Consider the following 27,379-nt stretch of genomic DNA (forward strand, 5'->3'; position numbering starts at 1 on the left):
ATGGTCTCCGTCTCCCCACAGCCGCCCCGCCCCCGCACGATGGCGCGCTTCTCCCGCGAGCTGTTGGCGCGCTGGCTGCTGCTGCTGCTGCTGCTGATGCCTGTGCGCACGCATGCGCAGCAGCTCCCATGGTACCACTACCACAGCCTGCTTAATGAAAAATGAATGCAGCCTGCACTACAATCTACAACTAAGACAAACTACAAGCTAATGTAGCCTACAGACAAACTACAGACAAACCACACACAGCCTACAGACATGGACTACCAGGTAGGAATCCGATAGGCCTGCTATAGGCTACTATAACTAGATATAGTGCTTATACTTCTGTTACTTACTAACTCGTAACAGAAGGGAGGTAGTCAGTCAGACAGAGCATGTGCATGTCGTAACGAGTGTACACTGTACAGTCTGTCTAACTTACAAACATACTATAGAAGAGAGTGTTTAGGAGAGTTTTAGAAAGTGTCTGTTGTCTTTAACTTCCATTCCAAAGGAAGTTCATTCCACAAAGTGTGTGGAGCCCTTGACTTAATACTAGACTTAACAGCAGGAGATTGATAGTCTAGTCAGAGCATGTGACTGTTATTCCTTTGGTAATTAATTCGTTCATTTGAAGGACAGAAGTATCGCTTGTGTGGGACAGGCCAGGGGGGGCTGGGTTTAGGGTTAGCAACTTGTTGCATAAGTTGCTAATAAGTCAGGAATACAACATTTATACTTGAGTAAAAGTATCAATATCGCACTGTGGAAATACAGTTTAATACAAGTTAAATTCAGGGAAGTAGGGAGACCAGACCACCATGCAGATCCAAACTGTAAGCTTCAGTCAGGGGGGCTGGGTTAGCAACTTATTATTTGAGTTGCTAACTTGCTATTTAAATCCAACTTGAAAACCCACCTATTTAGTCTGGCTTTTGACACAGTTTTAGTTTAGTATCGTTTGTTTGTTTGTTGTTTGCTGTTTTTTGTTGTTGTTATTTTGTTATTTAGCTTGGCTTGTTTTATTGATGAATTGAACAAAGTGGACCCTGTTGTAAACAAGTGTAATGCTTAATTGGGTCGTCCACTCACACAGTCTTTGTATTGAGTTTGTGCTTGAAATGTACTGTAATTCTGCAAACTGTTAATACATATTTCAATCAATCAATCAAAAAACATGTACGATGTAGTATTGCATTTGTATTAGTATTGATTTGATGACTGGTTAAATAAACGTTGAATAAATAAAAAAGGGTTGTCTAACTGTTAGACAACCCCTTTTTATTTATTCAACCTTTATTCAACCTTTTCTGCCATCCAAAGTGACTTAATTGACTTGATGTCATATTGGACCATATTGAACTCCTCAATATGTCTCACATTTTGTTTTTATAATACTAATTTTGGTCATGGGGTGGTTTGGCCGACTTGGTACTGTAGCCTCACAGAGTTTGTTAAATGATGTTGCAGTGGTTGTTCAGTGTGTTGTTTGGTGGTTTCCATTGTGATACTGGCTTTTCAATTCATCAACATAGTAGTACCTAATATGGTCATGAAGTGTGGATCATGACCGAAAGAATAAGGTCGCGGAACACAAGCGGACGAAATGGCTGGTATCTCCCTTAGAGATAGGGTGAGAAGTTCAGCCACACTCGGAGTAGAGTCTCTGCTTCTTCGCCTGGAAAGGAGCCCGCTGAGGTGGTTCGGGCCTCGGGGCATCTGGTTAGGATGCTGTTTGGGCGTCTCCCTATAGGGAGGTCCTCGAGGCACGTCCCACTGGGAGGAGACCCCGGTGGGAAGACCAAGGTGCAGATGGAGGGATTACATCGACTCACTGTGGCCTTGGAACGTCTCGGGATCCCCCCCAGGAGGAAGTCACTAATGTTGCTCTGGAGAGTGAACAGAGCTCTCTGGTGGAGCTGTTGCCCCCCGCGACCCGACTACGGATAAGCGGTTGAAGATGGATTATAGAGCTTATCAAAGTTTGCATCAGTACAATTTTGAGGTATTTGTACTTTACTTGAAAATAGCCGATCTACAAGCTCACAATGTGTCGCATCGCGGGTTAGCATTAGCAACTTATTACTTGAGTTGCTATACTTGAAAACCCACCTTTTTAGTCTGGCACTAAAAGCTTTTGGTAATACTTTTCAGAGGCATGTCAATTCATTCCCCTTCAAGCCTACTGAATAATATTTGCCAAATTAAGCCTACTTAACCTTATTTCTCTGGCAAAACGTTCAGTAGGATAGATATGACAGAAGAATAACACAGTTTGAAGTTATTATGTGTTTGTTGTCTGCTGTTTTCGTTGTTATTTTATTTTGCTTGGCTGGTTTTATTATTGCGTTATTACTACACTGTGGATAGACTACGGCCTATTTGTTCTGGGAAGCACTTTGGGTCAACGCACTGCTGTTGTTTTTAAATGTGATATAATATAAATAAAATGGACTTGATGTCATATTCGACCATATAGGCCTAGTATTTATAACCTCTTGAGCCCCATCGCCCCCGCCGGCCTGGGCTGTTTACCTCTGAAAACGCACTCAATAAATCTACCTAATCAATCTGCAATTGCAATGTTGATTCAGCCTAAAAGGGCAGGGTACAACACTGTTTTGTTGTTGTTTTTCTTCATTCTAATTATTTGTTCGGGCCCCATGTTTATTGTCATGAGTTGTCACGGTCCGAGTTGGCTTTGTCTGAGGCTTTCAAGGTCTTTGAATAAATACCTTTTGAAACGTCTATTGGGAAAATGAATGGGGAACTATTTCCTGGTCGGGACTGTGACGATCTGTTGTCACTTTAACTCTGAAATGGGTCCATTTGGTTACATTTGTATCCTGTCAGACACTAGTTCTGTCTGTCTGTCTGTCTGTCTGTCTGTCTGTGCGTGTGCGCACATTGTAAGCTTGTAGATCTGCTACTTTTCAGCTTAACGCTCACTGTGTGTGCGCACATGCATGTGTGCGTGGCTGCTTGGGTGTGTGTGTGTGTGTGTGTTAATAATTAATGTTTCATAATACTGTGATAGTTATAGGTCACATGATTCAATGTGTTGTTCTTTTATTAACTTTTATTCTGTTCAGCGATGAATGGAAAGTAGAGCAAAGGTCACTGGCAGGTCATTCTAAGGTCACGCATGCAAACACCTTGCTTCATTGTGGTGGAAAAAGTACTTACGTACATGTTTTTACTTAGGTATAAAAGTTTAGTCTAAATTTACTTGAGTAAAAGTACAAACGTATACTTTCAACAAAACAATACTAATGTTTGTTTTTTTCTCCACAGGAGGCAGTGTGTGCTCTCAACACACTCCAGACCAACGCCAGTCTGTTGGATCAGGTGAGTTTTTATAGTAAGAGAAATCTATGAAAATCTGGGAACTAAATCGTTACCAAGAAATGTCTTCACCAATGTGTTTCTAAAGGCGTCTAATAACATGTACTAAAAGTTTGAAATTCAACTCCTGTGGGAAATGTAGTTATTAGCATAATATGTGACCATACCCATAACATCCTATATAAGGCCAAAAAGTCAAAATGTCGTAGCATGTGACATATGAAACTAGGGGTTTTTCATGATTCTGAATCCATTCCAAGCATTAGTTTTGCACAAAAAACACTCCTTGGGCTTAATTAGGCCATATCCACTCCCAAGGAGTGTTTTCTTTTGTGCAAAACTAATGCTTGGAATGGATTCAGAATCATGAAAACCCCCTAGTTTCATATGTCACATGCTACTGAAAGAATGATGAAATTTTGACTTTTTTTCTTTATATAGGATGTTATGGGTATGGTCACATATTATGCTAATAACTCAATTTCCCCCGGGAGTTGAATTTCAAACTTTTAGTACATGTTATTAGACACCTTTAGAAACACATTGGTGAAGACATTTCTTGGTAACGATCTAGTTCCCAGATTGGTCAAATACCTGATAAAATGCCCTTACTATTAAGATGTTTATATATCTATAAATTAATACAACGCAAAATATAATGGCTTGAAAAGCACAATAATGGCCTGTTTGATATCCCTCACGTTTGTCTCCCACGTCTTTGACCTATTTTGAGCGTGTGTTTTTAAGCATTGTTATGCTTTAGCCATTGAGAAATAGCAGATCTACAAGCTCATAGCGCGGCACAGAGTGCCGCGCTATGAGCTTGTAGGTCTGCTATTTATTTATTTTATCGTGAAGATGTGGTGCAAATCTAATGTTTTTAAGATGTATCTATGTATCTATACATTAATATGACACTACGAAACATAAAGGCTTGAAAGGCACAATACATAGCCTGTTTGATAGGTGATTTTATGCGACACCCCAGTGGACCCTAATTGGGCTTGCCCATGTGGATGTGGGTTTTAATTTGATTCTAGTTTCTGTACTGTAGGTTTCTGTACGCTGTAGTCCCGCAACCAGAGTCAGACTCCAGCAAATCATAACAATTCTTTTCATCTAGAGATCTAAACGTCAAATTTTCACGATAACAAATGGGGCCTATAGGCCCTTTCGGCTTGACCCCTAATAATAATAATCATAATCATAAGAGTAATAATAATATTTTCTGCTCAGGTGAGAAGAGAGAGGCTGAACCCTCAGCTCCAACTCAGCGCTATGAGGGGCTTCCTGGAGAGATCTGGACTGACGGTCAGTATTCTACCTGACCCTTGACCCCTGGGAGGGGGGGGTAAAAGGGCAGTGGTTTTACAGACGGGTAAAAGGGCAGTTGTTTTACAGACGGGTAAAAGGGCAGTGGTTTTACAGACGGGTAAAAGGGCAGTTGTTTTACAGACGGGTAAAAGGGCAGTTGTTTTACAGACGGGTAAAAAGGGGCAGTGGTTTTACAGACGGGTAAAAGGGCAGTTGTTTTACAGACGGGTAAAAGGGCAGTGGTTTTACTGACGGGTAAAAGGGCAGTTGTTTTACAGACGGGTAAAAGGGCAGTTGTTTTACAGACGGGTAAAAGGGCAGTGGTTTTACAGACGGGTAAAAGGGCAGTTGTTTTACAGACGGGTAAAAGGGCAGTTGTTTTACAGACGGGTAAAAGGGCAGGGGCTGAAGCCCCTCTTTGATGTCTATGTGTGCTATATATGCTATATACCCTTCTATAGCACTGTTTCCCAAACTGTGGGTCTGGACCCATCTGTGGGTCGCAGACACATTGTTATGGGTCCCTTTAGTGTTCTACATTTGGTTTTTAATTATTATTTCAAAATATTCAAAAAAAAAAAGCTTTTCATGAATTAATGTGTCTTCAGTAATGCCATGAAGAAATGAAAGAAACATGTAAGAAATTCCATAAATTAGAACAAACATTTAGGAAGTAGTGAAGTAGAAGTAGCTTCGCGCCACGTTGTGGGCTTGTAGATCTGCTATTTTCACTAGTTTGGGTCAATATCAAATGTCTGTGTTTTATGTAAAGGATTATTATCCTGGCGTTGACTGGCGTTAATCTCTCTGTGTTTGTGTGTGTGTGTGTGTGTGTGTGTGTGTGTCTAAGGTGGAACAACTGGACCAGCTCAATATCATTCATGTGACCGGAACCAAGGGCAAGGTGAGGGTTTTACACACACACACACACACACACACACACACACACACACACACACACAGGGAAGCAGTATAGACAGAGACCAGGATTACTGCGTGTTTTTGAGGGGCATATTTACATCTTTTGTCCCCACAAAATGTCCACAACAGACAATAAATGCCATTGACAATGAAGGGGAAAATGTACGCCATTTTGTCCCCACACGTCTCATATTTGCCATCGACAATGAAAGGAGAAATGAGGTCAAACGTCCGCCAAACATGACGCAACACATACAAACAAACATTAAATGCCATTGACAATGAAGGTCATATGTAGACGTAAATTTAGGAAGTAGTTGAAGGAGTTGAAGTAGAAGTAGCTTCGCGCCACGTTGTGAGCTTGTAGATCTGCTATTTTAACCAATCACATATATTCAGTTGTTCATGAGATGATGTATGATGATGTATAATGATGAGAGCGCCCCTCACTTCACACTGGTATTATCCTCATCTCACACATGATAATTTAGATGCTAAGGTTTTTACCGTGTGGAGAAATTACTGCATACATTGTACACAATAATGACCAGAGACACTTACAGCATCTTCATTTTCATCTTCAACATCCACCGCATCGGACTTTGCGTGAGCAGGCTGATCAGCGAGTGGCCCCCGATCATACACAGCGGGCCACTGTACAGTTGTAGCTGTGATTTGTGCACGTTGTGGGCGCCACTGGACAACGTTAGGCAGGAGACACAGCAAGTTTTGCCTACTCGGGCATTTATTGAGGAATTTGTTCAGTTCAAGTTCAATGTCAAATGAATTCCAGCACACACACACACACACACAGCTGGTTAACTTAGGTTCTTCCTATTTCCAGGGGGGAACAGTCTATATTTTCCTCTCACTCCTATTCCTTCAGGAGTGATATGATCTGGGTTCCTCTTCAGGATTCCTCCATCCCGGGGTTGCCTGTGTAATGAGAAATACGATTAGCACAGTCTGAACAGTCTGAACAAGTGGCAACAGTGAGGGGATGTGTGTTTGTGTGGAGACCTACCGCCAGATTGCCACGTCAGTGCTCCCTCCGTGAGTCAGTGGAGAATGAGGCGGAGCGTTCCTCTGTTTCCTACCTTTCAAACATTACACTCGCGCAGCGCGGCTGTTGCGTAATTGCTTTGATTGAGGAGGAAGACGGGTAGGTACGTGTGGTCAATCACGTGACCCGGGCGGGTCGCTGTCTTCTGAGCTGTCGCTGTCTTCTGAGCTGTCCTCCGCCTCTGACGCTCCACTGACTCTCGTTGGGGACGCCCCTGTGTCAGTACTAGTCATGGCTGCCAATTCCCACCTGACGTCACCTGTGAGTCCCGACTGCTCCAGGCCATTTTACTGACGGCACGGGTGGGTGGCCGACCGTCCGTGTGCCCCCCCCTTGCCTCTGGGCTCCCATGCAGTCGCGTTGTCTGCGTCACGCTAGTAACGCCCCTGTGTCAGTAGTCATGGCTGCCAGTTCCCACCTGACGTCACCTGTGAGTCCCGACTGCTCCAGGCCATACCGAATAGCTGCTAGCTTGCATAACGTCTTCAGACTAGGACTCAAGTCCAAGATGTACAAATCACCGTCGCGGTTGTCGAATCCTCTAAAGAGGACGATACGATCTCCCACCACACAGCAGCACATCAGACGCAGGGAATCCGGATTTTTCCCCTTGGGCTCGACCTTCTTCCAGGAGAAGTTTACGGGATTAAATCTCCACAGATCAACGTAATTCTTCGAATAGGTGTGGCCACCGAGTATGTATAGCTCTCGATTGTAGGAAAAGGCACAGTGACTCAAGCGTACTCCTGGAGGCGCTATAGAAGGCGTGCTCAGCCAGAGGTCGGTCTCTGTGTCAAACACTCTGACGGTGTTGTAGTACGGCCCTTTTGCACCGCCAAACACATACATCTTTTTCCCGATGATGGTGGCCGTGTGACGTGTTGAAGCAGGCGGCTTAGTGCCCCCGGCGTCCACTAAGGACCAGCCCATTGTAGAGGTGTCCAACTTGTAGATGTTATCAGTGTGTCCAGTCTTGTTCAGACCTCCATAAATGTACATGTCCTTCCCCAAGACGCAGGCCGAGTGGCCCCACCTCCCCTCCGGAACAACACCGGAAGCCTCGGGTCTAAACCATCTGTGGGAGTCGGCATCGAATGTATAAAGCACATTGCATGTCATGTTATCATCATCAACTCCCCCCCAGATGTAGACGATCTGTTCTCTGAGCACGGCTGTGTGGAAGTCACGTGAGGAAGGAACCTCCAGGGGGCGTTCTCCTCTCTCAGCCGTCACAGGCGGCAACTCCTTCCAGCGCAAAGACACCGCGTTGAAGACACGCACATGGATTTGATCCATTAAGTCCATCCCGCCACGGACCCCATGATCAAATAAGCCAGGGTACCCTCCCCCTTCAAAGGAGTACAGCTTGTTCCCAACCGTCACAGCAGAATGGATGTTTCTGAATGTTCTTTCTTCAAGGTGCACGGTCCAGTGGAACATTGCTCACGACAAAAAAAGTCTCCCGGTTAGGGCTAAGGTTTTTGCCTTGACGCGTCACAGAACGTGCTCTCAGGGTAGTTCCCGGGGCAGGACCAGCGTCGTCTCTCTGCTATCCGGTAGAGTGACTTAGTTGAGAACCTGTGGATTTGAACTCTAATGAAACTGACCTGTAGTTGCTGCGGTATAAAGAATAAAGAATGGAATACATACAACAAAGGTCCCGTTTTATAGATACCCAAGGCACAGACATCACATGAAGCTTGGCCAATGTGCAAAGCAGCTCTGCCTGCGTGGGCCTGTCATTGATTTCCTACCTACATTATACTGGTATAAAACTGTGTATAACATCATACTTATAATTATTTATTTCATTTATTAAAGGGACACTTCACCCTTTTTGCAAAATAATATATGTTAATGATGTTTAGAAGCTTTAGAACACTTTCCTGGGGGTCTTTATGTGTGTAATATGTGGTTTTAGTTATTTTAGATTGTAGCAGTGAGCCTGTTGTCTCTGATGTCATGGACACTGGGCTCACTTACTTCCTGGACTACAATTCCCATAATACTTTGGTGCACTGCTCCTCCTTGTGGATAGGGGGAGAGCTGTCTTACTGAGACAACATGTAGTCCAGGAAGGAAGTGAGCCCAGTGTCCATGACATCAGAGACAACAGGCTCACTGCTACAATCTAAAATATCTAAAACCACATATTACACACATAAAGACCCCCAGGAAAGTGTTCTAAAGCTTCTAAACGCCATTAACATGTATGTTTTTGCAAAAAGGGTGAAGTGTCCCTTTAAAGGACCAAGCCCAAAGAGACTTCTTGGTCCCTTATTGTTCGTTGAGGGGTGCTAGCCCCTCCTATGTTCAGCTATTAGTGCACATTTTCGTCCTACACAAACATTAAATCCCCATTGACAATGAATGGAGAATTTACGTCATGTGTCTGAGAGAATCTGTATTTGTCTTACACAAAGATTCAATTTGGAATCAAGGGTCCTTAAAGGCCATGTGTTTTCAGGGGTCAAGGGTCCTTAAAGGCCATGTGTTTTCTGGGGTCAAGGGTCATTAAAGGTCATGTGTTTTCAGGGGTCAAGGGTCATTAAAGGCTATGTGTTTTCAGGGGTCAACGTGTGCGTTCACCGAACAGATCCTCAGGAGTTACGGCTTCCGAACAGGATTCTACAGGTACAGGGCAGTTGTTTTACAGATGGGTAAAAGGGCAGTTGTTTTACAGACGGGTAAAAGGGCAGTTGTTTTACAGATGGGTAAAAGGGCAGTTGTTTTACAGACGGGTAAAAGGGCAGGATTGAGGGAAAGTGCGAAGAAGTTGAAAGTGCGAAGAAGTTGAGAACAGCCTGAATGCCAACAACAACACCAAGAAGGCTTATCAAATTGTTAAGGAGTTAACAAGACCAAAACCGACCAGAGTCTCTGCAATCCAGAGCAAGACGGGTGAAAGCCTAACGGAAGAACAGAACATATTGGATAGGTGGACAGAATACTGCTCCGACCTCTACAACCACACGGCAAATGGAGATCCAACAGTCCTGACATGTCCTCAATCCACGGAGGAAGAAGACAAGCTTCACATCCTCCGTGAAGAAGACACTTACAGCATCTTCATTTTCATCTTCAACATCCACCGCATCGGACTTTGCGTGAACAGGCTGATCAGCGAGTGGCCCCCGATCATACACAGCGGGCCACTGTACAGTTGTAGCTGTGATTTGTGCACGTACCCGGCTGTCGGGACTCTACACTGGGAAAGCCCACTGCACACTCGCCACAGACACTTCTGACTTCCTTCACGTTATTAGCCTACAGCCTTCTTCTCTTAGCCTGGGAGGCGGGGCCTATGTGTGTGTGTGTGTGTGTGTGGCTGTGTGCTATAGCAGCAGCCACCACCAGGCTCCGCCAAACATTGTTCAACTCAACTGTCATTGCATCTCTGTATGTATTTATAGTTTCATTTTACTGACGGCACGGGTGGGTGGCCGACCGTCCGTGTGCCCCCCCTTGCCTCTGGGCCCCCATGCAGTCGCGTTGTCTGCGTCACGCTAGTAACGCCCCTGTGTCAGTAGTCATGGCTGCCAGTTCCCACCTGACGTCACCTGTGAGTCCCGACTGCTCCAGGCCATACCGAATAGCTGCTAGCTTGCATAACGTCTTCAGACTAGGACTCAAGTCCAAGATGTACAAATCACCGTCGCGGTTGTTGAATCCTCTAAAGAGGACGATACGATCTCCCACCACACAGCAGCACATCAGACGCAGGGAATCCGGATTTTTCCCCTTGGGCTCGACCTTCTTCCAGGAGAAGTTTACGGGATTAAATCTCCACAGATCAACGTAATTCTTCCAATAGGTGTGGCCACCGAGTATGTATAGCTCTCGATTGTAGGAAAAGGCACAGTGACTCAAGCGTACTCCTGGAGGCGCTATAGAAGGCGTGCTCAGCCAGAGGTCGGTCTCTGTGTCAAACACTCTGACGGTGTTGTAGTACAGCCCATTTGCACCGCCAAACACATACATCTTTTTCCCGATGATGGTGGCGGTGTGACGTGTTGAAGCAGGCGGCAAAGTGCCCCCGGCATCCACTAAGGACCAGACCATTGTAGAGGTGTCCAACTTGAAGAGGTTATCAGTGTGTCCAGTCTTGTTCTTACCTCCATAAATGTACATGTCCTTCCCCAAGACGCAGGCCGAGTACCCCACCTCGCCTCCGGAACAACACCGGAAGCCTCGGGTCTAAACCATCTGTGGGAGTCGGCATCGAATGCATAAAGCACATTGCATGTCATCCTGAAATGATGACCAACTCCCCCCCAGATGTAGACGATCTGTTCTCTGAGCACGGCTGTGTGGAAGTCACGTGAGGAAGGAACCTCCAGGGGGCGCTCTCTTCTCTCAGCCGTCACGGGCGGCAACTCCTTCCAGCGCAAAGACACCGCGTTGAAGACACGCACATGGATTTGATCCATTAAGTCCATCCCGCCACGGACCCCATGATCAAATAAGCCAGGGTACCCTCCCCCTTCAAAGGAGTACAGCTTGTTCCCAACCGTCACAGCAGAATGGATGTTTCTGAATGTTTTTTCTTCCAGGTGCACGGTCCAGTGGAACATTGCTCACGACAAAAAAAGTCTCCCGGTCAGGGCTAAGGTTTTTGCCTTGACGCGTCACAGAACGTGCTCTCAGGGTAGTTCCCGGGGCAGGACCAGCGTCGTCTCTCTGCTATCCGGTAGAGTGACTTAGTTGAGAACCTGTGGATTTGAACTCTAATGAAACTGACCTGTAGTTGCTGCTGTATAAAGAATAAAGAATGGAAAACATGCAACAAATGTACCGTTTTATAGATACCCAAGGCACAGGCATCACATGAAGCTTGGCCAATGTGCAAAGCAGCTCTGCCTGCGTGGGCCTGTCATTGATTTCCTACCTACATTATACTGGTATAAAACTGTGTATTACATCATACTTATAATTATTTATTTCATTTATTAAAGGGACACTTCACCCTTTTTGCAAAATAATATATGTTAATGATGTTTAGAAGCTTTAGAACACTTTCCTGGGGGTCTTTATGTGTGTAATATGTGGTTTTAGTTATTTTAGATTGTAGCAGTGAGCCTGTTGTCTCTGATGTCATGGACACTGGGCTCACTTACTTCCTGGACTACAATTCCCATAATACTTTGGTGCACTGCTCGTCCTTGTGGATAGGGGGAGAGCTGTCTTACTGAGACAACATGTAGTCCAGGAAGGAAGTGAGCCCAGTGTCCATGACATCAGAGACAACAGGCTCACTGCTACAATCTAAAATATCTAAAACCACATATTACACACATAAAGACCCCCAGGAAAGTGTTCTAAAGCTTCTAAACGCCATTAACATGTATGTTTTTGCAAAAAGGGTGAAGTGTCCCTTTAAAGGACCAAGCCCGAAGAGGCTTCTTGGTCCCTTATTGTTCGTTGAGGGGTGCTAGCCCCTCCTATGTTCAGCTATTAGTGCACATTTTCGTCTTACACAAACATTAAATCCCCATTGACAATGAATGGAGAATTCACGTCGTATGTGTCTGAGAGAATCTGTATTTATGTCTTACACAAAGATTCAATTTGGAATCAAGGGTCATTAAAGGCCATGTGTTTTCAGGGGTCAAGGGTCATTAAAGGCCATGTGTTTTCAGGGGTCAAGGGTCATTAAAGGTCATGTGTTTTCAGGGGTCAAGGGTCATTAAAGGTCATGTGTTTTCAGGGGTCAACGTGTGCGTTCACCGAACAGATCCTCAGGAGTTACGGCTTCCGAACAGGATTCTACAGGTACGAATAAATCACATTATAATAATAATTATTATAATTAGTATTACTAATAATAATGACTAATCCATATCCGCTCAGGGATATGACATACCCAAAGTATGTCATAAAACTCTTAGGATTTAGCCTTCGACGACCTTACAGAATTGTACCTTAAATTGTAAATTGAGCAGAATAACAGTCTTAAGTCCATACTAATTATCCACAATGTATAAATTATAGATAAGGTTTCAGAACAGATCGGCCTTTTCGGGGAGGGGTCAGAATAAATGATGGACTCAATTGTAGAAGACATGTAGAATAGGTTTAAAGTGATGCATGTGACCTTGCCGTGACCTTGCTGTGACCTTGCTGTGACCTTTGCCCCCAGCTCTCCCCACCTGGTTCAGGTCAGAGAGAGGATCAGGATCAACGGGAAACCCATCAGCCGAGCCCTGTTCACCTCATCCTTCTGGCATGTCTACGGACGCCTAAATGACACCAAGGTATTTAACCCATTCTGACCTGAGATCAGATTCATAACGAGGTTTCCGCCGGACACACACTGGTCTGATTAACCCATTCTGACCTGAGATCAGATTCTAAAAATGTCAGTCGCTCTTCGATTTTTCAAAAATAGCAGACCTACAAGCTCGTATCGCGCCACTCGGTGGCGCGATATGAGCTTGTAGATCTGCTATTTTTAAATAGCTAAAGCACAACATGATGCCAACACCAAAATGGGTGCCCGTTCAGAATGGGTTAAAGGACCACTTCACCACTTTTCAACCTATCTTCATATAATAGTACCTCACTAATAATCATGAAAGAATGGCGCAATTTCTACTCGGTCTGTGTCTCATAGGAGGGCTGTGGGCAGTTCAGAAACCGTCTTCCAGTGACATCATCGATGGGGAATACAAGCTAATAGAAACTGCAGGCTTTCTTGTCCTGAAAAGTTGCAATGCGAAAATGGAAGCCATCGTTCTCACATTTTTTTGTAAAAAAAAAAATCTTGTTAAAAAAAAAATCTGCCTAATGATGATGTCACTGGAGGACGGTTTCTAAACTGCCCACAGCCCTCCTATGAGACACAGACTGAGTAGAAAAAAGTCTTGCCATTTTATCATTATTATTAGTGAGGACCTATTTGAAGATAGTTTGAAAAGTGGTGAAGTGGTCCTTTCAGGACTTTGCATTCGCTAAATAAAATACCAGTATCTCAGCATGTTTTAGTGTAAATGTGGTGTCTCTGTCGCCCCCTACAGGAGGCTCATGGAGGCAGCATGTTTTAGTGTAAATGTGGTGTCTCTGTCGCCCCCTACAGGAGGCTCATGGAGGCAGCATGTTGTATAGTGTAAATGTGGTGTCTCTGTCGCCCCCTACAGGAGGCTCATGGAGGCAGCATGCCGGCGTATTTCAGGTTCCTCACCATCATGGCCTTCCACGTATTCCTCCAGGAGAAGGTATATTTTAGGGACCGCCCACACCTTATTCTGATTGGTTGATGATGAGGTACGTTAATGTATTTGTATTAATATCTTTGTGTTAACAGGTGGATGTAGCTGTCATTGAAGTGGGCATGGGTGGAGCTTACGATTGCACCAACATTATACAGTAAGATCACACTAATACATTATTTACAAAATGTATCCAGGGTGTTTTAGAGAAGGGGCAAGAGTCTGGGATGTGTGGAGCGTTGTCCAGGGTGTTTTAGGGAAGGGAGAAGAGTCTAGGACGTGTGGAGCGTTGTTCAGGGTGTTTTAGATAAGGGAGTAAAGTCTGGGATGTGTGGAGCGTTGTCCAGGGTGTTTTAGGGAACGGAGAAGAGTCTGGGACGTGTGGAGCGTTGTCCAGGGTGTTTTAGGGAAGGGAGAAGAGTCTGGGACGTGTGGAGCGTTGTCCAGGGTGTTTTAGAGAAGGGAGAAGAGTCTGGGACGTGTGGAGCGTTGTCCAGGGTGTTTTAGACGAGGGAGAAGAGTCTGGGATGTGTGGAGCGTTGTCCAGGGTGTTTTAGAGAAGGGGCAAGAGTCTGGGATGTGTGGAGCGTTGTTCAGGGTGTTTTAGAGAAGGGAGTAAAGTCTGGGATGTGTGGAGCGTTGTCCAGGGTGTTTTAGGGAAGGGAGAAGAGTCTGGGACGTGTGGATCGTTGTCCAGGGTGTTTTAGGGAAGGGAGAAGAGTCTAGGACGTGTGGAGCGTTGTTCAGGGTGTTTTAGAGAAGGGAGTAAAGTCTGGGATGTGTGGAGCATTGTCCAGGGTGTTTTAGGGAAGGGAGAAGAGTCTAGGACGTGTGGAGCGTTGTCCAGGGTGTTTTAGACGAGGGAGAAGAGTCTGGGACGTGTGGAGCGTTGTCCAGGGTGTTTTAGAGAAGGGAGAAGAGTCTAGGACGTGTGGAGCGTTGTCCAGGGTGTTTTAGAGAAGGGAGAAGAGTCTGGGACGTGTGGAGCGTTGTCCAGGGTGTTTTAGGGAAGGGAGAAGAGTCTGGGACGTGTGGAGCGTTGTCCAGGGTGTTTTAGAGAAGGGAGAAGAGTCTGGGACGTGTGGAGCGTTGTCCAGGGTGTTTTAGGGAAGGGAGAAGAGTCTGGGACGTGTGGAGCGTTGTCCAGGGTGTTTTAGACGAGGGAGAAGAGTCTGGGACGTGTGGAGCGTTGTCCAGGGTGTTTTAGACGAGGGAGAAGAGTCTGGGATGTGTGGAGCGTTGTCCAGGGTGTTTTAGGGAAGGGAAAAGAGTCTGGGACGTGTGGAGCGTTGCCCAGGGTGTTTTAGAGAAGGGAAAAGAGTCTGGGACGTGTGGAGCGTTGCCCAGGGTGTTTTAGAGAAGGGAAAAGAGTCTGGGACGTGTGGAGCGTTGTCCAGGGTGTTTTAGGGAAGGCCAAGGGAGAAGAGTCTGGGACGTGTGGAGCGTTGCCCAGGGTGTTTTAGAGAAGGGAGAAGAGTCTGGGACGTGTGGAGCGTTGTCCAGGGTGTTTTAGAGAAGGGAGAAGAGTCTGGGACGTGTGGAGCGTTGTCCAGGGTGTTTTAGGGAAGGGAGAAGAGTCTGGGACGTGTGGAGCGTTGTCCAGGGTGTTTTAGAGAAGGGAGAAGAGTCTGGGACGTGTGGAGCGTTGCCCAGGGTGTTTTAGATGAGGGAGAAGAGTTGGACGTGTGGAGTTGGGCTGCTGGATGCTATGTCTGTCAGAAGCCGCTGAGGGCTGATTCCCCCCCCCCCCCCCCCGTTGCGTTGCAGGAGGCCGTGGGTGTGTGGCATCTCGTCTCTGGGCATCGATCACACTCAGATCCTCGGAGACACAGAGGAAAAGATCGCCTGGCAGAAAGGAGGCATCTTCAAGGTACAGACAAAAAGATTATACATCTCTACAGTCAGATAATAACAGTAATATTATAATAATATAATATGTATATATCTTAGATTTCTATATAAGAAATAAGAATATATTACAATATACGTATGTCTCAACTAATAATTTCAGTAGTAAAATATGAGGGCAGAAAAGTGAAGACGGAAAAGTGAGGACGCAAATTGTGATTGGCTGGAAGCTTTCACTCTGCGTTGTTATTGGCTGAGCATCACATATAAGGGGTGTGCCACACTAGTGGCAGAGAGTGCCACACCTGAACCTCCATGCGCGGCCAAAAGAAGCTGTCTGCCGGCGTCTCTTCTGGGTTTTTAGACAGCTGGTGGATGGAAATGAAGCTCCGCCCACGCGGCAGATTGCCACGTCGGCCAGATTCCCGGAAAAGCAGCTCGCCCCAATGTCGCGTGGGAGGAGCTTCATTTCCATCCACCAGCTGTCTAAAAACCCCGGAAGAGACGCCGGCAGACAGCTTCTTTTGGCTGCGCATGGAGGTTCAGGTGTGCCGGCGCTGGGAGAGGGATGCCATAACAAAGAGAGGTCTGCCATCCCATCCCATCCCATCCCGCGACCCAGATTGAGACCGGCAGAGGAATAACAACTTGTTGTGATTTCTTGGGTTTTTTTCAGCGTGGAGTTCCAGCATTCACTGTCAAACAGACAGAAAGCTGCATGAATGTTCTGAGAGAGAGAGCTAGAGAGATACAGGCAAGTACACACACACACACACACATACACACACAAACGCACACACGAGCACGCACACACAAGCGTTGACGCCAGCACACACACACACACAAACGCACGCACAGTCACACCTTGGGCAGTATTTTTTTTAACTTTTCACATATTTTTGCAAACAAAGTTTTTTGCAAAATTCACAACTTTTCACATTTTCCGCAACTTCGCATTTTTTCATTAAAAGTCTTCATTATGCTCATGAGATACTGTGTTTCCTGTGGGCGTGTCCTATCTATGCTAATGATGTATCATGATGCTACAGTGTTCGTTGTGGGCGTGTCCTCATTATGCTAATGATGTGTGATGATGCTACAGTGTCCGTTGTGGGCGTGTCCTGACCTCGGGCAGTATGCGTCGGATGAACAGCTCCACCTAGTGGTGGGTCTGGCGGGACGACACCAGCACTCCAACGCATCACTGGCATTACAGCTCACTTCCTGCTGGTTACACAGACGCTGTGAGACAGGTACCTGTCTGTCTGTCTGTCTGTCTGTCTGTCTGTCTGCCTGCCTGCCTGCCTGCCTGTCTGTCTGTCTGTCTGTCTGTCTGTCTGTCTCTTCAAGGCTTGACAGTGATATAGTGACATCACAATATCAACCCCTCCCCTAACCTCTCCCCCTTTCAGTGCAGGCACACTTTAGCATCACGGAGATGCCAAAAGCTGCGAGCGACAGGCGTCACTTCCTGGTTTTTAGACAGCTGGTGGATGGGAAATGAAGCTCGCGCGCGGCTTCCATTTGCCACGGGAGCAAGCGTTTCCTGGGAATCTGGCCCGACGCCGCATTCTTCCTCGTGGGTGGAGCTTCATTTCCATCCACCAGCTGTCTAAAAACCAGGAAGAGACGCCTGCCACGAGCAGCTTTTTGCCGCGCCTTGATGCCCAAGTGTGCTTACACCCGTTATCATACAAAAACAGCTGTGGGTGCGGCTTCAGTTCAGGTGGATCACCACCCACCAGGCCAACCAGACCTGAAGACGATTCTACAAATCGCTTTCTGAAAAACCTCTGTTTCTATGTCAGTGGTTCTCAAACTATTTCATGTCAAGAACCCCCAGAATTATATGAAATTGGCCACCGACCCCCATCTAAAAATATGATGTAACAGGGAGGACCCCCAGAAGATTTGAGTTAAAAAAGTTCGCTTTGAAAGAGTATATTCAAAGATTTGCACCACATTTTCACGATTTTTCAAAAATAGCAGACCAGTGCCACGCTATGAGCTTGTAGATCTGCTATTTTTCAATAGCTAAAGTGTAACATAATGCTTTTGTTTAAATAAATCTTTGTCCTAGTATAATCATAGAACCTGATGATCATGTTATAGGGGGGACAAAATCACGGCACTCCATCTTTAATAAAGTACGGATTGATTGATTGATTGACTGATCTGAGATCTGGTGTTTTCACAGAGCCGGGGGGGCGTGGCTTCACAGAGCCGGGGGGGTGTGGCCTCATCAACGCTGACAGCCTATCGGTGCCTCCGGCCGAAGGGTTCCACCCAAGTCCTGTTATGGTGAAAGGTCTGTCCAGCACGCACACACGCACGCACGCACACACACACACACACACACGCACACACACACGCACGCACACACACACACACACACACGCACACACACACGCACGCACGCACACACACACACACACGCACACACGCACACAGATACACAGAGCTTGAGGACACTATAATGACAATATTAAAGGGCCACTTCACCCCTTTTGCTACCAGATGATGTTTAGGACACAAGAAACACTTTCCTGGCGGGTTTTATGTGAGTCATTTGAGTTTTTAGATAATTCAATCATGCCGCCATCTTCATGGTTAGCTTTGTCCAGATGGCATTAGGTTAACCCATTCTGAACGGGCACCCATTTTGGTGTTGGCATCATGTCGTGCTTTAACTATTGAAAAATAGCAGATCTACAAGCTCATATCGCGCCACCGAGTGTCGCGATACGAGCTTGTAGGTCTGCTATTTTTGAAAGAAATCGAAGAACGACTGACATTTTTAGAATCTGATCTCAGATCAGAATGGGTTCGTCAGACCAGCATGTGTCCAGTGGAAACCTCGTATGAATCTGATCTCAGGTCAGAATGGGTTAAAAAGGCAATACAGAGGATGATCAGTGTCATGTGATATTGAAAGGGCTAGCTGTGTGATCATAGACATATAAACGTAGACTTTCGTAAAAAAAAAAGAATCCTTCAGCACTTCCGCTTGACTTCCTGCCTTCATTGGATACACGTGGCGCTCCAATGAAGTGCAGCGGCCAATGAGGCATCTATGTGTGTGTGATGGCCTTATTGATCATACCAGGACGTTGTGGCTGATGTCTGTGGGAAGTCCGATGAATCTCTCCATCCATTGCTCAGGTCTGGCAGAGACGTCGTGGCCGGGCCGAACTCAGACCATGAGTCACGGATCGGTGAGCTACTTCCTGGACGGAGCGCACACCACGCGGAGCATGCAGGTACTGCCCCCTATGGGACATAAATATAAATATCACACCACGCGGAGCATGCAGGTACTGCCCCCTACGGGCCATCAATATATGTGTATGTACATTGTGTATCGTGATACTGCCTGAAACATATCGTATTTTTCTCCACCCCCCCCCCCCTCCATTCAGGCCTGTGTGGAATGGTTCAGAGAAACTGCCTTAGAGCACGAGAGACAATCCGTGTAAGTATGTTTGTATAAATACATGAATATTCTTTATTAACACATTGCGTGCCACCTGGTGGACGAAAGTGGTGGTGCTTGGGTGCCACCGGATCAGAATCTTGTTTTAGTATGACACGCGTCCGGTTTTGGGTAAGATTTTGGATGCTAAAGTATTAGCGCTAATGTTCCAATCGCGATCACCGGATAATCACAAATGACCTCCGAACATCTGCGATTTGTTCGAAACCACAGACAGTGCCGTAAGCACTGAGTGCCGCGCTACGAGCTTTTAGGTCTGCTATTTTTGAAAAATCGTGCAAATCTTTGAATATACCGGTATATTAAATGGTAAATGGTAAATGGTGCATTTATATAGCGCCTTTATCCAAGGCGCTTTACAGAGATTGTGCATTACATTCACCCATTCACACACGCATTCATACACCGATGGCAGCGGAAACCATGCAAGGCACCAACTAGCACATCGGGAGCAATTAGGGGTTCAGTGTCTTGCTCAAGGACACTTCGACAGTAACTCTGGGGGAGCCCACAGGGTTCGAACTGGCAACCTTATACGGTTACCATCCAGGCACTCTACCCCTGAGCCACCGCCTTTCAGAGCCAACATTTTTAACTCAAATCTTTTCTTCTGAGGAGGTCACTGGAACTACATATTTTCAGATGGGGGTCGGCGGCCAAATACAGATAATCTTGGGCGTCCTTGACATCAAAATGTTTGAGAACGACTGACAGAAACATGTGTTTTTCAGAAAACTGTTAGGATTTAGAAGGCATTTGTAGAACCCTCCTCAGGTCTAAATGTGTTAATGTGTGGATTGGTTCAGGGTATCTGTGGTCCATAGCGTTAGGACTATAGGAGTGATTGTTTTGTTTCCATTTATAATTATTTTTATTATTATTATTATTCTATAGAGGACCTGTGGCCAGAGTTTTGCTGTTCAACGCTACAGGAGACAGAGACTGTGCAGCCATGCTGAAACTGCTGTTGGTGAGATCTATGTTACGCATATCTATGTGATCCTATAGTTTACTGAGACACTGCACTGTCTCTCTGCATTCTATGATCCTATAGTTTACTGAGACACTACACTGTCTCTCTGCATTCTATGATCCTATAGTTTACTGAGACACTACACTGTCTCTCTGCATTCTATGATCCTATAGTTTACTGAGACACTACACTGTCTCTCTGCATTCTATGATCCTATAGTTTACTGAGACACTACACTGTCTCTCTGCATTCTATGATCCTATAGTTTACTGAGACACTACACTGTCTCTCTGCATTATATGATCCTATAGTTTACTGAGACACTACACTGTCTCTCTGCATTATATGATCCTATAGTTTACTGAGACGCTACACTGTCTCTCTGCATTCTATGATGCTATAGTTTACTGTCTCTGCATTCTATGATCCTATAGTTTACTGTCTCTCTGCATTCTATGATCCTATAGTTTACTGAGACGCTACAATGTGTTTTAATTGCTTGCGGTAAGTCACTCTGGATAAAGCGTGTCAGATAAATGCCTACATTGTGAATTGTAATCATTATCATATGCTATGCTGTTATAGGAAGGAACCTCGGTATCATTATATCCTGTTTGCTTTCCTTGTGACCACCTTTTCAAAATAAAGTTTAGTGTATTTTATTTTGTATTTTTTTCAGCCGTGCCACTTTGACTTTGCCGTTTTCTGTCCAAACATCAGTGAGACGGTTGCATCTCATGCAGGTGAGAACTGTAAACGCTTCACAACTCTGTTCTGTAAACGCTTCACAACTCTGTTCTGTAAACGCTTCACAACTCTGTTCTGTAAATGCTTCACAACTCTGTTCTGTAAACGCTTCACAACTCTGTTCTGTAAACGCTTCACAACTCTGTTCTGTAAACGCTTCACAACTCTGTTCTGTACACGCTTCACAACTCTGTTCTGTAAACGCTTCACAACTCTGTTCTGTACACGCTTCACAACTCTGTTCTGTACACGCTTCACAACTCTGTTCTGTTATCGCTTCACAACTCTGTTCTGTTATCGCTTCACAACTCTGTTCTGTAAACGCTTCACAACTCTGTTCTGTACACGCTTCACAACTCTGTTCTGTTATCGCTTCACAACTCTGTTCTGTAAACGCTTCACAACTCTGTTCTGTACACGCTTCACAACTCTGTTCTGTTATCGCTTCACAACTCTGTTCTGTACACGCTTCACAACTCTGTTCTGTAAACGCTTCACAACTCTGTTCTGTAAACGCTTCACAACTCTGTTCTGTTATCGCTTCACAACTCTGTTCTGTAAACGCTTCACAACTCTGTTCTGTTATCGCTTCACAACTCTGTTCTGTAAACGCTTCACAACTCTGTTCTGTTATCGCTTCACAACTCTGTTCTGTTATCGCTTCACAACTCTGTTCTGTAAACGCTTCACAACTCTGTTCTGTACACGCTTCACAACTCTGTTCTGTACGCGCTTCACAACTCTGTTCTGTAAACGCTTCACAACTCTGTTCTGTACACGCTTCACAACTCTGTTCTGTACGCGCTTCACAACTCTGTTCTGTACACGCTTCACAACTCTGTTCTGTACGCGCTTCACAACTCTGTTCTGTAAACGCTTCACAACTCTGTTCTGTAAACGCTTCACAACTCTGTTCTGTAAACGCTTCACAACTCTGTTCTGTAAACGCTTCACAACTCTGTTCTGTTATCGCTTCACAACTCTGTTCTGTAAACGCTTCACAACTCTGTTCTGTAAACGCTTCACAACTCTGTTCTGTACACGCTTCACAACTCTGTTCTGTAAACGCTTCACAACTCTGTTCTGTAAACGCTTCACAACTCTGTTCTGTAAACGCTTCACAACTCTGTTCTGTAAACGCTTCACAACTCTGTTCTGTTATCGCTTCACAACTCTGTTCTGTTATCGCTTCACAACTCTGTTCTGTAAACGCTTCACAACTCTGTTCTGTAAACGCTTCACAACTCTGTTCTGTAAACGCTTCACAACTCTGTTCTGTAAACGCTTCACAACTCTGTTCTGTAAACGCTTCACAACTCTGTTCTGTAAACGCTTCACAACTCTGTTCTGTTATCGCTTCACAACTCTGTTCTGTAAACGCTTCACAACTCTGTTCTGTAAACGCTTCACAACTCTGTTCTGTAAACGCTTCACAACTCTGTTCTGTAAACGCTTCACAACTCTGTTCTGTAAACGCTTCACAACTCTGTTCTGTTATCGCTTCACAACTCTGTTCTGTACACGCTTCACAACTCTGTTCTGTAAACGCTTCACAACTCTGTTCTGTTATCGCTTCACAACTCTGTTCTGTTATCGCTTCACAACTCTGTTCTGTAAACGCTTCACAACTCTGTTCTGTACACGCTTCACAACTCTGTTCTGTACGCGCTTCACAACTCTGTTCTGTACACACTTCACAACTCTGTTCTGTACACGCTTCACAACTCTGTTCTGTACACGCTTCACAACTCTGTTCTGTACACGCTTCACAACTCTGTTCTGTACACGCTTCACAACTCTGTTCTGTACACGCTTCACAACTCTGTTCTGTAAACGCTTCACAACTCTGTTCTGTTATCGCTTCACAACTCTGTTCTGTTATCGCTTCACAACTCTGTTCTGTAAACGCTTCACAACTCTGTTCTGTACACGCTTCACAACTCTGTTCTGTACGCGCTTCACAACTCTGTTCTGTACACACTTCACAACTCTGTTCTGTACACGCTTCACAACTCTGTTCTGTACACGCTTCACAACTCTGTTCTGTACACGCTTCACAACTCTGTTCTGTACACGCTTCACAACTCTGTTCTGTACACGCTTCACAACTCTGTTCTGTACACGCTTCACAACTCTGTTCTGTACACGCTTCACAACTCTGTTCTGTACACGCTTCACAACTCTGTTCTGTACACGCTTCACAACTCTGTTCTGTACACGCTTCACAACTCTGTTCTGTAAACGCTTCACAACTCTGTTCTGTAAATGCTTCACAACTCTGTTCTGTAAACGCTTCACAACTCTGTTCTGTAAATGCTTCACAACTCTGTTCTGTAAACGCTTCACAACTCTGTTCTGTAAACGCTTCACAACTCTGTTCTGTAAACGCTTCACAACTCTGTTCTGTAAACGCTTCACAACTCTGTTCTGTAAACGCTCGTAACACTCCGGTTCCGGTGCGATGAAAAAAAACAAAAAGGGGAGGAAAAGACGGAAGTGAAATGTCCGGTGGCTTAACCCATTCTGACCTGAGATCAGATACTAAAAATGTTCTTCTACATCCTGACAGTTTTCTGAAAAAGCTATGTTTCTACGTCAGTTCGATTTGTAGATTTACCCAAAATGGGTTAATTTATGCTGGAACGCAGTTTTTAGAATGCTAATATCCCAGATTCTTCTTCCAGGCTGCGTTTTGGATCAAAACAAGCTTGCTTTGCGGCTCATTTCTATAAACGATAAGATCGCTGGTTTGTTTTCGCCAAATGAGTAAAAAACTAAAAAAATCACACCTGTGTGAAGTGAGGGGCGCTCTTATCATCATACATACATATGTGCATGTTCTGTTAATTGTCATTTCTTGTCATTCCAGTGCCATCTCTCCCACTCATCTGCTCACTCTCAATCAGCCAATCAGAGTGGAGCGCGTCACATCTGCACTCTGTTCGTTCTTCACACTCAGTCTACTTAAACCCTGCTTGTCTCTTTGTCCTCTGCCAGATTATATTCCTGTGTCCCTGCCGGCCCTGAGCAATTTGGTGCCCTAGGCAGGATTTTCCGCGATGCCCCCTTGAAAAATGACCATGGCCCCTTTGTGTTCTAAAGCACTGTGTTTTGTTTTTTTTTGCTTGGTGGATGACCCCCTCCCCTCATGATGCCATAGGGGCAATTGCCTGTTCTGCCTGATTGGAGGCCCGCCCTAAATTGCTTGCATTTAGCCTTTGTTTTTTGACCACCTGCCTGGATTCTGACCTTCCTTTTGCCTGCCGGATTTGGATTTGATTGCCAGGGTTTTTTGTGGATTTATGTTCATGGACTTGCTGTTAAACCTTCATTTCCCGTGAACTGCTGAATTAACAATTACAACTCTGTTTAACCTTCAATCTGTTTCCGTCCGCTTCTGGGTCCTAAAATCATCAATATGGAGGCGTGATGTCACGAGGCGTGACCATATATGGAGCCCGACCAACTGACCAGAGATGCAGGTTTTCATAGTAAATGCCTACATGGTACGTTGTCGCCCCCTCTCTGCAGACCTGCACAACTACAACGTCTCCGTGGAGAACATGCTGACGCGTTGCCTGGACAACGAGAGCAGCTGGCGTCTCCACACCTTCCACAAGGGGGCGCCAGAGGACCAGCAGCAGCTTCTCATACAGGTACCACTACAGCTAGGACCATAACGGAGATTTACACAAATATTAACCCATTCTGACCTGAGATCAGATTCATACGAGGTTTCCACTGGACAACACACTGGTCTGATTAACCCATTCTGACCTGAGATCAGATTCTAAAAATGTCAGTCGTTCTTCGATTTTTCAAAAAAAATAGCAGACCTACAAGCTCATATCGCGCCACTCGGTGGCGCGATATGAGCTTGTAGATCTGCTATTTTTCAATAGCTAAAGCAGAACATGATGCTGACACCAAAATGGGTGCCCGGTCAGAATGGGTTAATATCAATTATTTTGACCCTAGAATCAAGCCATCCAGGATCCTGGTGAATCATTTCCATAAACACCTTTGATTCTGTGAAAAAAGAAAAAAGAAATGAAAAGAATGAAAGGGGAAATAAAAGAAAAATGAAAATCGCTAAACAAAGGGTATTTATTAAATGTAGTATAATTAACTATTTTATTGCCATCTACGTACATATTCGTACCATCCCCCCCACCCCCCCCACACACACACACACACGAAGGGACGCTAATGCAAGACGATCGTTACAACAGCGGCCTCCAGGCTGGGAAATTCCTGGAAAATGATTAATTTCCTGAAAAATGAACATTTTGGAGTTAGGTGGTTTCTTCCTGACAGTTTATATATATAATAACAGTATTAAAACATCATTATATCATCTGCATATAAATGCATGTCATCTCTCTCTCTCTCTCTTACGTCTCGCCCACTGATGGCTGATATAATAACATAACAGTGTTAATCTCTCTGCCTGCAGGCTCTTCCGTCTCGCCCGCTGATGGCTGAGTGCAGCAGCCGGGCTCAGCAGGCGACGGCCGTGTTCCCGTGTATTCTGAGCGCCCTGCGTTGGCTCAGCCAGGGTCGCGACCCCGTGCTGCTCGACCCCGCCTCCTCCTCCCCCCCGCGGGAGGAGGAGGAGGAGGGGGAGGGGGGTGTGGCCACAGCTCCGCCCCTCCTGCTGCGCGAGGCAACGCAGATCCACGTCCTGATCACTGGAAGCCTGCACCTGGTGGGAGGCGCCCTGAAGCACCTGGACCCCGCCTCTGCACACTAAGCCACGCCCCCTAATGCACTTGGTGGGAGGGGCCACGCTAAACCACACCCCCTAATGCACCTGGTGGGAGGGGCCACGCTAAACCACACCCCCTAATACACCTGGTGGGAGGGGCCACACTAAACCACAACCTCTAATGCACCTGGTGGGAGGGGGCACGCTAAACCACACCCCCTAATGCACTTGGTGGGAGGGGCCACGCTAAACCACACCCCCTAATGCACCTGGTGGGAGGGGCCATGCTAAACCACACCCCCTGATGCACCTGGTGGGAGGGGCCACGCTAAACCACACCCTCTATTGCACCTGGTGGGAGGGGCCACGCTAAACCACACCCTCTAATGCACTTGGTGGGAGGGGCTACACTAAACCACAACCAGTTGATGACTAATTGTCACACAAATTATTGCGATTAACGATTTAATTCTGTTTTCTTTATTTAATATTGATCATTGGAACGTTACAATTTGTAATTCTGATTGCCTTTTAGGCTTCGTAATCACATTTGTGGTTACGTTTTTTAGATACTTTTATTTCCAAACCTAATGTACGAAATAGCGGAAATAGTTGATCGTGACGTGTTTTAAGCTTGTAGATCTGCTATTTCTAGAATTTTTTAAAAATGTAAAAAATAACTTTTCAACATGAAAACGATTGATAACAAATAATTGTGATTAGGCTATTATGTAACCTAAAGACCTAAAAACCACACCTGATTTACAGACCTTGTAAGGGTCCGTTTGGTTCCGTTTGTACACTCTCAGAGGTACAGACCTGTAAGGGTCCATTTCTTACACTCAGAGGTACAGACCTGTAAGGGTCCATTTCTTACACTCAGAGTTACAGACCCTGTAAGGGTTCCGTTTGTACACTCGTACTGTTTAACTTTTATATTAGTAGACTACTGCGCTGCCTATGTGGCAGCCTGCAGCAACGCAGGCGGGATGCCAAGTACGAGATTATGATCTCATACTGTATATCAAATGTGAAACGGTTACGCAGAAAATCAACTTGCTAGGCAACGCCTTGCATACCCCCCAGCACCAGAATACGTGCATGCGCACGTATTTTCTGAATGTACAAAAAAAAAACCTCAGAACTCTCTAAGAGTTGATTCACTGATGCGTCAAAAGCAAATACATACAGAGCATCTCTGCTGTCTGTTTTATTTTAAATAAATCTTTATCCAACGATTTTGTAACCCGTTTTTTCAACAAGTGTCAATTATTTTAATGTAATCCTGGGGAGAGCAATGGACTGACCTCGTGTGTGTGTGTGTGTGTGTGTGTGTGTGTGTGTGTGTGTGTGTGTGTGTGTGTGTGTGTGTGTGTGTGTGTGTGTGTGTGTGTGTGTGTGTGTGTGTGTGTGTGTGTGTGTGTGTGTGTGTGTGTGTGTGTGTGTGTGTGTGTGTGTGTGTGTGTGTGTGTGTGTGTGTGTGTGTGTGTGTGTGTGTGTGTGTGTGTGTGTGTGTGTGTGTGTGTGTGTGTGTGTGTGTGTGTGTGCGTGCGTGCGTGCGTGCGTGCGTGTGCGTGTGCGTGTGTGAATCCTCGCCTGTGGAGGGCAGCATTGCTCGAAAGTGTACAGCCTGCAGGAAACCTAAAGGAGAAGATGAAGAAGAAGCTGAAACCAGTGTTGCCATGTCCGCTTATTATAAGCGACTTTGGGCTTGTCTTGTTCTTTTCTGTGAAGTTGCTTGTAAATATTGTTGGTTGCTTTTTTGGGGGGCTTGTTT

General features: G+C 45.5%; 2 protein-coding genes and 1 long non-coding RNA gene across 6 annotated transcripts in view; 2 read left to right on the top strand and 1 right to left on the bottom strand.

Moving 5' to 3' along the window:
- LOC310879282 (histone-lysine N-methyltransferase Smyd1-like) overlaps positions 1 to 27,379 on the bottom strand; it is a 294,932-nt gene that overhangs the window by 212,930 nt on the left and 54,623 nt on the right. The gene's annotated exons all lie outside the window — the stretch shown is intronic.
- LOC310879296 overlaps positions 1 to 27,379 on the top strand; it is a 229,250-nt gene that overhangs the window by 164,745 nt on the left and 37,126 nt on the right. The window lies entirely within an intron of this gene.
- On the top strand, positions 120 to 26,759 carry fpgs (folylpolyglutamate synthase). 3 transcript variants are annotated; one of them, XR_014570985.1, is made up of 19 exons: positions 120 to 270; positions 3,277 to 3,330; positions 4,564 to 4,638; positions 5,492 to 5,545; positions 9,195 to 9,259; positions 12,765 to 12,879; positions 13,762 to 13,839; positions 13,929 to 13,990; positions 15,601 to 15,703; positions 16,358 to 16,435; positions 16,784 to 16,934; positions 17,879 to 17,989; positions 18,844 to 18,941; positions 19,101 to 19,153; positions 20,069 to 20,144; positions 20,827 to 20,890; positions 24,426 to 24,550; positions 25,351 to 26,413; positions 26,451 to 26,759. XR_014570985.1 is itself a non-coding variant. In XM_083793828.1 (18 exons), the coding sequence occupies exons 1-18, from the start codon at positions 259 to 261 to the stop codon at positions 25,645 to 25,647; spliced, it is 1,671 nt and encodes a 556-aa protein (XP_083649954.1). In that variant the 5' UTR covers positions 120 to 258; the 3' UTR covers positions 25,648 to 26,759. The 3 variants fall into 3 exon arrangements, 2 of the variants coding, with proteins under 2 accessions (XP_083649954.1, XP_083649955.1); XM_083793828.1 differs by having other exon boundaries at positions 25,351 to 26,759; XM_083793829.1 differs by lacking the exon at positions 17,879 to 17,989 and having other exon boundaries at positions 25,351 to 26,759.

Source organism: Protomyctophum parallelum, assembly GCF_964188405.1.
Source record: "Protomyctophum parallelum genome assembly, chromosome: 21".
Taxonomy (NCBI): Eukaryota; Metazoa; Chordata; class Actinopteri; order Myctophiformes; family Myctophidae; genus Protomyctophum; species Protomyctophum parallelum.